Source organism: Phoenix dactylifera, chromosome 15 (genome assembly GCF_051530095.1).
Source record: "Phoenix dactylifera cultivar Ajwa chromosome 15, Ajwa_hap1_PhDact_Kaust_v1.1, whole genome shotgun sequence".
Taxonomy (NCBI): domain Eukaryota; kingdom Viridiplantae; phylum Streptophyta; class Magnoliopsida; order Arecales; family Arecaceae; genus Phoenix; species Phoenix dactylifera.
This window is the reverse complement of record NC_143204.1, coordinates 9693378-9704105: the sequence shown is the minus strand read 5'-3', so window position 1 is coordinate 9704105 and position 10728 is coordinate 9693378. Positions and strand designations below refer to the sequence as shown.

The 10728-nt window shown below is 37.8% G+C and overlaps 2 protein-coding genes across 2 annotated transcripts; both read right to left on the bottom strand.

Annotated features, from left to right (window-relative positions):
• Positions 1-4040: 4040 nt before the first annotated feature.
• Positions 4041-8928, bottom strand: LOC120104966 (uncharacterized; the record flags this gene model as incomplete). Its single annotated transcript, XM_089927617.1, has 5 exons — positions 4041-4310; positions 4559-4816; positions 7676-7763; positions 7859-8164; positions 8258-8928. Coding segments are annotated over 5 exons (1593 nt in total), but the record flags the coding sequence as incomplete, so codon positions are not given.
• On the bottom strand, positions 8924-9884 carry LOC103698544 (uncharacterized). The gene has a single exon (XM_008780575.3). The coding sequence runs from the start codon at positions 9847-9849 to the stop codon at positions 8929-8931; it is 921 nt and encodes a 306-aa protein (XP_008778797.3). The 5' UTR covers positions 9850-9884; the 3' UTR covers positions 8924-8928.
• Positions 9885-10728: the final 844 nt, after the last annotated feature.

The window sequence follows — 10728 nt, the reverse complement described above, 5'->3', positions numbered from 1 at the left end:
GAGTATTTAGAAATTAATTCCTATTGACACATGCCTCAAATTCTTAACTCCTAAGGAATATGTATCATCATCTATTAATTTCTTGGACGATACAAACATGAATAAAAAAAAATTGCCCAATCTTATTTATTAATAAGTGTCAAATTATAAATTTATGCCCCAGATTACACATATGTGTCAGCCACATTAGCTTCTAGGGTATACTTCTAACAGGAGACTCGGAGTATCTCGGTTTTTCGGATTCCAAGGTGTAGTCGAGGGAGCACTCCGAGCTCGAGGGTCGGAGCGTATGCTGTGTTGCTGGGGTTGGCATCCCGAACTTGGTCGGGACGGGTCGACGTTTATCTGAAGGCATTCCAAACTTGATCGGGCAAGTCGGCGAATGTCTGAAATTGGTGGAGTTTTAGGCGGAATTCCGAGGACGAGCTGGCCCTGGGCTGAAGTGAAGATTCAGTCATTCATTGTTAGTGTTTACTGGGCTGAAACTGGGCGGCCTTTTAGTTGTGGGTTGGACGATCCATTTTTCCCTCTATCACTTCTTAATTAGACATCTCTAATTTGGTTATTTCTAAAAATAATACTAGATCGAAATCTATAAATTCAAATAACAATTTGAATTAGATCTGCCACCGGATTTCTTATTAATATCACTTTGAAGCTTGTTACCTTGTATCATACTTAACTTGAATCAAGGTCGGCTTGAGCTAGGTAAGAAAATTTTCCAAATATTAGACCTCTCATATTTGGGTGTGAGATGAAGAGTTATGTTCACCATTAAGTGTTTTCCAATGCACCGAGAAAATTATCATAAGCAATGTGCGAGTTTTAAAATTAGTTCCATATATATCCAAAAGTTGGCACTAGTTTTCACATTGTTGTAGGCATAAACCATATAATTGGGTGTGCCTGCAATTGGTTTATTTGTAAGTAAGTAAACAAACAAACAAAAAAACAAACAATAAATAAATAAATAAGGAAGGAAGCTAATTGCCGGACGTGGCTCCATCTCCATGGCTACATCCACTCCAACTCAATAATTTGATGAATTACCATACCAGAAGACACTTGCAAAAAATCTCAAAACTATCCCTTTTCTTCCCCTTTTCAATTAAAATATATAATTTTTGCTTATGTACCATCCTAAATATTAAAATTTATGCCAATGCCCTTCCAAAATTGATATTTGCATGTATACCCTCATCAAACACTTATTTTATATATACTACAAGAAAATACATATTCAGCGACTAAGATTCTAGTCGCCGAATAACCATATTTGGTCGCTGAAACCTTTTCGCGACTAGCATACCCTTCATTGCTGAACCCTAGTCACTGAAAGATTTTGGCGACCAATATTGTGTGGTCACCTAAGGTACACCAACAACGACCAACGTTTGGTTGCCGAAGAAAATTATCAGCGACCAAATCTGTTGTCGTTAATTTCAACGCCGACCAAATAGTTGGTTGTGGAAGGTTTGTCTTCCGCTACCAAAAAATGATCACTGAATGTTTATCTTCCCCAACCAATAGTTTGGTCGCAGAATGTATTGGAATGCATTGGTAACAAATATTTTTTGGTGGCAGAAAGTATTAACCTGTATTTAATTAACAATTCAAATTATAAGCTTAATATTTATTTTTGGGCTCATTCCAAATCCTGTACAACCAACACAGCCTATCCAATATCCATATTGCACAATACATTTGCTCATCCAAATAGAAGTATACACAATGTTGGAGAATCCATAATCATTCATTATAAATATCATCATCTATAAGTCTAAAGTCAAGCATACCTATTAACCGTACATCGCAATGTTTCATCCATACCATATGCTAAGGTGATAATCATCACCAAACACATCAAAATGTAAATTAAAAATCCCAAAATATCTGATCTTGCTATTCATTCAAACAACCCTCATGTAGATAAAAATATTCTTATACCAAAAACTGGATTCTGTTTGTAGACAACTCCACCATGATCATCTGAACAAAAGCTATCCATGTACCAGAAACTAGATTTCACATGCTCATAACTCAATCATGTATTTGAGAAAGCAAAAAAGAATATACAATCAATAACCACATGTGAAAAATAATAAACTAAAATTCAAGTATAAGTTCACAATAATATTTCGCTTAATTTGGTCAAAATCTCTAAATATCCTACGTAATATAAATAAGAATGCATACCAACGAGTATTTGTACCACCAGTTGAATACATGGCCCCATCATGATGGATAGATGACTGTGCGTTTGAGTCTTTTCCTTTAAGAACTCTGTCACCATGCTTGTAAGATGTGCAATTTGCTTCTGTTCTTCCTCTCGCTCTTTCTTTTCCTCCTCACACTCTCTCCTCTCCTATTCCAATTGCCTCCGCAGCTCCTCATGCTCCATCTCACGCTCCATCTTCATCTCCTCCATCTCAGGTTTAAGTTTCTGCAATTTTCCAACATGGTCTTGTGACACATGACTAGGTGTGGAAGAAGATGAAGAGGGCTTCGGCCCAACTCCAAATCCAAGAATGTATCTCTTTCTTTTTCCAAGTGCCTGCCTAGACATCTCCTCCGATGTTAATTGCACACCGGATTGGGAAGTTTCTTCTCGCAAGCTCAACATCTTTTACTGTCAATGCAAAGGTAAAAATAGAATTAAATGTACATAATCTTGCAAAAGCAGAAACTGATTTAAATGATTATTGTGATTTTAGATACCTACATGTTTCACGGCGCAAATAGGATCAATCCACTCTTTGTTCTTCTTGGTATGAGTTTTCTTATAGAATTCTGGAAATTCAAAATTTTCAGAACCATTAAACTCCGACTGCAAAGTGTAATTTAGATTAACATATGCCACTACATAATAAGAAAACTAGAATAACTGTTAGATCTACTTGCATAAAAGAATTCCAAAAATATACTTGCAGCAAACTAGAATAAAAAATCTACTTGTAGCAAATTGTCTATTTTACAATAGCCAAAACTATCCCATAGACTGTTTCACAGGTAGTTCACTAAAAATATAGCCAGTATATACTCAAAAACATATTACCGGTATAGTCATTGTTGCAACAAATGACCGAGATCCTGAACAATGATTGTACTCAAGCTTTTTCCTATTCTTTCTGCCAGCTTTTGATCCCACCTTCAAAAAAATACAAATTAAAAATCTAAAGAAAACATTATGATCAAATATTATATATATAAACTCTGAAGCACTAAATATGTAAGTTACCTTGTGTTCTTTGCTTTTCCACACATCGTCAATTAAGTGGCGCCAATCCTCTTGAGTCACATGTTCGTATGGATGACTATAAGGGTCCACATGTAAGATGTTCTTAAGATGCTTGTAATGCAATTTCATATTGTGCCTCCAATTTCTATGAATATTGTAGCATTTTCGGTGGACAGCTTGCTGAGCTACTAGATTGCCATGATAATCATCCGAGATTTTGAACTTGTCCTAAAAACATAAGTAAAATCATTATGTAGTATGATCAATGCAACTAGTACAAGTACCTAAAAAAATATTGTGCAATAAATAATTACAAGGACAGATTGTATGATAGCAGATTGAGTAGCCTCGTCTATGTGCTGCCACGTCGGTATGCCCTTAATTGGACACATTCTCCTAATATACACCCGCAACAGATTGGCTACCTTTGGGGCATTAATACCACATAAAGCATTCCACTCATCAAGTACTGGAATAGTGAGCTTTTCTCCGCCATTCTGGGCAATGAGCTTATCAATTCTTTTCCCAACTGTCTTACCCCGCACGCACTTTGATGATGAACCTGCTAAAATACTTAAATACTTTAGGCCATAAGACAAACCTGGTAGTGATAGATAAAGAGAACGCAAAAAAAAAATACAAAACCACTGAAATACCATCATTTTACCAAGAGTATCTTAGCAATAACAAGATTCAGAAAGATGAGTTTTCTCACCCATGCTGTTGGCAATAATAGGTGGACTTGAAAGCTCGTGGGTTTGCTGGGTAGAAAAGGTGGGGAGCAGAGTAGGTTGGGCAGCCATCACGGGCACAAGTTCAGCATCTCCAGAAGAATCAGTCCTTCATTATCAGATGGCAGATACTCTTCATCATCATCGCCATTGCTAATCTTGTTCGGTCCTTCATTATCATTCTGATTTGAACCAAACAATGCCTTGGACATGCCCGGTATGCCAAGAGCCTCTAATCTCATTGAGTTCATTTCAATCCTTTTTTGCCTTTGCCTTTCATATCCCGTCAGCTTCTGGGACAAGCACCCAGGCTTCACAAATTTTTTACCTACTTTGTGCATCTTTCACAATAAAAACCAGACAGATACATTACATTCAGCCATAAAGAAATATGGAGTAAAAAGTACATCACACTCTCCATAAAAAACAGAAGCATGTAAGATAAAAATGGACGATTTTCATTAACATAAAAATGTGTTCAACTTTGCTATAGATAGATCATTAGAGAAATATATCATGGCTCTAAATCTAGATATGTATAACTGTCACTATCAATCTCTTCTTCTTCATCGCTAGGCTCCTCCATTACTTCATCGATACTCCCCCCGGCTTGATCTCGCCCACGGCACTGCAAAATGACCTCCTCTTGAATAATTTCAGCATCAATATCATATCTGCGCAAATCCATTGTGGTTGGCTCTTCAATGGAAATTGGTTCAACGTCATTGGTTTCATCTTGTTGGAATGCATGATTGAGAACAATGGTTTCTTCAATATCATTGGGTTCTAAATCACTCATCTGTGGCACATCCCATATACCTCGATGCTTGAATCTTTGGACAACTTTCTGTTAGATGTATGCCCTAGAAGCCAATATAGCAGACACATTATTAATTTTAGAACATAAATTTATACTTGACTTTATTATTATTGAATAATAAATGGGCATCTTTTCATTCATATTGTGTATGTGTCTATGAATCGTCCAAGAAATTAATAAGATGATGATACATATTCTAAAGAGTTGAGAATTTGAGCCATGTATCATTGGTGATTAATTTCTAAATGCTCCTGATCAATGGATCATTACGAGAACGGTGATCGATCCGATCAGTGCACAGATCGCTTTCCTTATGGATGGACGAGACTCGATCCACAGTGTAGGGACACTAAAGTGATAGTGCAGGTGCTTGTTAGAGAATAAGGGTACTGAGCGTGACCAAGACAAGAAGTCACTTGGATGTCTATCCACTCGTCAATGACTTGCTTGATGTTGCAGTAATGTGACTGGTCCTTTGACCTGCGGTGCTTCGGCTACTCACAGTGAGGTTATTGTAGTTTGACTACACATATACATGGTCTCTAGTCATATGGATCCTTGTAGTGTAGATTGGCTGCAGTAGGTTCACTGTAGGAGTAGGGTATGCACCTACATGAAATCTATCGATCTTGATAGATGAGGAGTGATCCTATATGATTTACAAGACTGAGTTCTAAGACCTTGGCCAGGGCAGTATATACAGTGGAGAAAGAGTTTTCCACTCTCGAACTCAAGTCGAATAAATCTAGACATATGACAGACAACGGAGTTTGACGAGTTAACCATGACCTCTGGTCTGTAGGGATCCACGATAGAAGGACTGTATCATATGATAACTGCACCTAGAGGTTCATCATTCTATTCTGCTGGGTCGCCACTACATACTGCTAGGTGTCACTGGTGGAGGTGAGACTCAAAGGGATCATCTCGATGGTCGATAATCCCTGGTGAGTTGAGTTGAAATTGTTTCAACCCATTAAAAGAAGTTTTCAATGATATTGTGATAGAGATCGCAATATATCTCACTACCAGTCAGAATAGAACCTATGGGGTCACACACATTAGAGGTATTGACTGATCCGATGGTTGAATGTGATTAGGAATCACAAATAATCAATTAGATTGATAAATGGATAACCTGCTAAGAGTTAGTGGTTGGAAGAAGGAACAATTGCAATCGGATTGCAATTTAATTTAATTAATTAGATTTAATTAATTGGACTTGATCATGAATCCTACTTGGAGTAGGATCCTTGGAGTCCTAATTAGATTAGGATTTCAAATTAAATTAGAGTCCTACTAGGAGTAGGATTTCTTAAGTCCTAATTGTCTTAGGGCTGAAATTTAAACAAGTCCTGATTAGATTAGGATTTTCTTAAGTCCTAATTAATTTTAAATTTAATCTAATTAATTTTATGACTCCTAATTAGATTTGGATTGAAGAGTTTAATAGAGTCATGGTTCAATTAAATCCTAATTAGATTAGGATAAGGAGGAAATTGAAATGGGTTCATAAAAATCCTATTTTGAATAGGATTGGACTTATAAAATGAACCCAAATTAAATCACCCTTTAATTTGATTAAATGTGGATTTAATTGGACTTGAGGGAGGGGCCCACGCCCCTCCCCTTGGTGCTTGTGTGAGAAGAAAAGGAGGGGGCTACGCCCCTCCTTGCTTGCCACCTAAAGGGATAAGAATGAGTTCCTTAAAAATAGGAACTCATCTTTATCCCTTAAGGCATTAAAAGAGCATGGGAATTTCGGCCACTATTCAAGGTTTTTCCTCCTCATTCCAGCCGTGAGCATCCTCCTCCATCTTTCTCCTTTGAGCCGCAATCAAGAGAAGAAAAAGGAAAGCCTAGGACGCCCTCTTCCTTCTTCATCTTAGTTCAAAAAGAAGGAAAAGAAAAAGGCTGCGCAGAGGCATTCAATCTTCTTCCCTGGTTCTTCTTTCTTACTATTCCTCTCAAGCCAATCAAAGGTTGATTCAAAGGAGAGGACTTCAGCCATCAATAGCCTTCTCTGCAAGGGACCTAGCACCCCGGGAAGATTCAAAGGCTTCGATCGACTCATTACTTCGTGTGGATACCCGTAGAGGCCGGATGCGTGTGCGGCTTTCACTGAGCCTTGATCAAATACCACGTAAATCAGATTTGCGGAGACCATCTACCCGCACAAGGTGAAGATCTGATATTCTTAATGATTTTAAAATGGTTTAAAATAATTTAATTCTAATCTATCTACAAACGAAAGGTTTTAAAACACGTTCATGCGATGAATGGATCCCGCATATGTTTTTCCGCTGCAATCTGAAAATTATTTCGAAATTTTCATGGCATATGAGGGATGCTAACACTTTCCAATTGCCACGTCTCTCTGCAGTGTCATTAATATAGAATACTTGCTGCACTTGACTCGGTAGTACAAAAGAATCATCTTTGTACCACTGACTTCTTGTATCAATGCTAGTGCAAAGCGCATCAATGCAGAAAGTTTTTTTACTTCCAGTGTTGAACCATTCGCATTGGAACAAAATGACTCGTTGTCCGAACATATATGTTAATTCTCAAACTTTGCACAAGTAACCGTAGAAGTCAATCGGTTGCCCTTCGTGGTCCCCTTCAACAACTAACCCACTATTTTGGCTTTTACGGCGATTGTCACGTTTAATGGTATGGAATCGGACACCGTTACAAAAGCACCCTGAATATATGTTGACTATCGAACGAGGACCGTTGGCCAATGACCATAATTCATTAGTAGCTTCTGGTGATCACTGGTTTCGAAGTTGAGTCATCTATAACAAAAAAGTGACATAATATGTTAGTTCACTTTCAAATATAAGGATAACTCAAGGTGCCTACATGTTAATTAATTTTGCTTACGCAATCTTTGAACCACTTGGGAAATTCTTTACGTTGTCTGTTTGTGATGTCAACTTCACTCTCACCTTGTATGTAGTTCTTGTGTTCCCTATTCGACATTCCGTAACGTATAAGTAATATATAAGACTAAAACAACTAAATATACAATAGCTGAACCTTAATAAGCAAGTTAAAAAAACATACTCTCGATATCGATCCACTTCTGAACTATTGTATAAGACAAACCATTCAGCCATCTCAAGTTCATTGACCGGCACATCAGGTCCCCTTTGGATTAACCCAAATGGTCGGGCACTTTGAGTAAAGACTGCTAACCCCGTGCCACGATCACCACCGTCATCATTCCTTTCTTCTCTGTTAAACACTATTTCGATTCCATCGAGGTACATTGAGCAAAATGTTGTACTCTCTTTAGAAATATAAGCCTCAGCGATAGAACCTTCTGGGTGATCTCGATTGGCAACAAATCCTTTTAGAACTCCGAGTAACCTACGATAAATAATAGCTCAATGCTAGAAAAATTCTTACATGTACAATAATATACATGATTATTATTCCTACTATATGGTTGCAAACAATTACCTTTCAATTGGATACATCCATCGATATTGCACTGGCCCTCCAAGAATAGCCTCGTGAGGCAAGTGAATAGCTAGATGAACCATGACATCAAGGAAGGTAGGAGAGAAAATCTTCTCAAGCTTGCAAAGAATAAGAACAATTTGGTCCTCTAATTTTTTCAAATCAGCTATTTTTAATGCCTTGGAGCACAATTGCTCAAAGAAATTGCCTAACTGAAATAATGCAGTATTAAGTTCTTTGTTGAGGTACCCACGCATTCCAACTGGAAGAAGGCGTTGCAAAAGAATATGATAGTCATGACTTTTCAGACCCGATAATTTACCACCTTGAGTACTTACATAGCTAGAGATGTTTGCCACATAGCCATCTGGAAACTTAATCGATTTTAAAAAATCACAAAACCCTTGTCTCTCTTGTGGGGATAATGTGTACAATGCTGGAGGCTTCTCATAAGATTCGTTCGTCCGCTTTTTTAGGTGTAACTCATTCTGTATACCCATATTTGCCAAATCCATGCGTGCTTTTTCTGTATCCTTGCATTTTCCATCTACGCCCAGTAATGTCCCAACAATATTTTCTGCAATGTTCTTTTCTATGTGCATGATATCCAAGTTGTGACGCAGCTTGAGTGTTTTCCAATAAGGGAGATCAAACAAAATACTTTTCTTGGCTCAAATCGTGTCATCATCTTTGCCCCTTTTTCTTTTCTTATTAATGCTTGGATGCTTGCCCAATGGCTTGTATGTCCCTGAATTAATTTGCTCCAAGATCTCTTCTCCCGTGAACTCTCGTGGCCTTGACCTATCCTCACTTTTACCATTAAAGAGCTTGCTCTTTCGCCATATGTGGTTCTCAGGCAAGAAACGCCTCACACCCATATAACCAATCTTACTCCTCAAACGTTCTGATGAAGCATCTTTGTTACAAATGAGACAAGCCAAATAACCTTTTGTTGGCCATCCAGACATGTTACCATATGCAGGAAAGTCATTAATGGTCCACTTGAGAGCAGCATGCATTCTAAATGTACTTCCACTAGAGGCATCATAAGTTTGCACACCATTCTTCCAAAGCTCTTTCAACTCATCAATTAATGGCCTCAAGTAAACATCTATTTCTTTACCGGGAGCCATTTTTTCGGGAATAAGCAATGACAGCATACAAAATTGCTTTTTTATATACTTCCAAGGTGGAAGATTATAAGGCATCACGATAACGGGCCACATACTGTATGATGTGCTCATATTTCCAAAAGGATTGAAACCATCGGTGGCTAGCCCTAACCTCACATTCCGCAGATCCTTGGAAAACTCAGGATGTTGCCGATCAAAGTTCTTCCATTCCTCCCCATCAGCCGGATGTCTTGATGTTTCGTCATCCACTCGCTTCTCCTTGTGCCATCTCATATCTACAGCTATTTTCGGGGACAAAAATAAGCGCTTCAATCTCGGTGTCAGAGAAAAGTACCACAAAATTTTATGAGGGATCTTCTTACTATTACCATCATTCAGCTTATATCTAGGCTCATCACATATAGGGCATTTCTCCAGGTTCACATTCTCCTTCCAAAAAAGAGCACAATCATAGCACATATCCCAAACCCAAATCTCGTAAAAATTTCTTGACTTCATAAAGGGTCCATGGAACAGACTTATCACACTTCGGTAGAATTTTCTTATATACCTTCATGTTCATATCAAAAGAGGAGTTGCTCCACTGGTTGTCCACCTTAATATGAAGCATCTTAATAACAAATGATAATACTATAAAAGTTTTGCAACTAGGATAAACGGGTCGTTGAGCATCATCGAACAACTTATCAAAATTCTGTGCATCCTCCCTCCCCAAGTTATTAGGCAATTTGTCAATATCGTCATTCATGAAAGCGCCCATGTAAACAGCTTCCAGCATATTAGACAATTCGTCCCTATCATCGGTGCCATCCCCAGCCATTCTATCCTCAACACCTCCACCATTGTCACAGTTAGCATCATTTGAAACACAAGATTGATGCACGTGAACGAATTCTCCATGTTGCACCCAAGTCTTGTAAGAAGGCGAGATTCCTTTTAACATCAAATGAATCTTGACAACTTGAATGCTTCGTTTTTTGTCATACATGCAGTCGACACAAGGACACCAAATATCATTTGCTGAGCCTAAATTTGCTACCACAAATTTAATAAAAGACTTCACCCCTTCTCTATACTCTTTACTCTTTATTCTATTTTTTCATTGTCATCCAACTCTTGTCCATTTTGACTGACCTGCAAAGTACTTCATCAAGTTAGATTGATTAGTTTATAGATTTATTTTTGTATCCTGCAAAAAAGTTGCAGTAGAAAACCAGGGGTGGCCCAATGCATTTGGGGGCCTAAGACAAATTCAATGAATGAGGCCTTTTCTTTTTTTTTATTATAATAATAATAAATTTTAATAAGTACAAAATAGTAAAAAAAATGATATGAAAA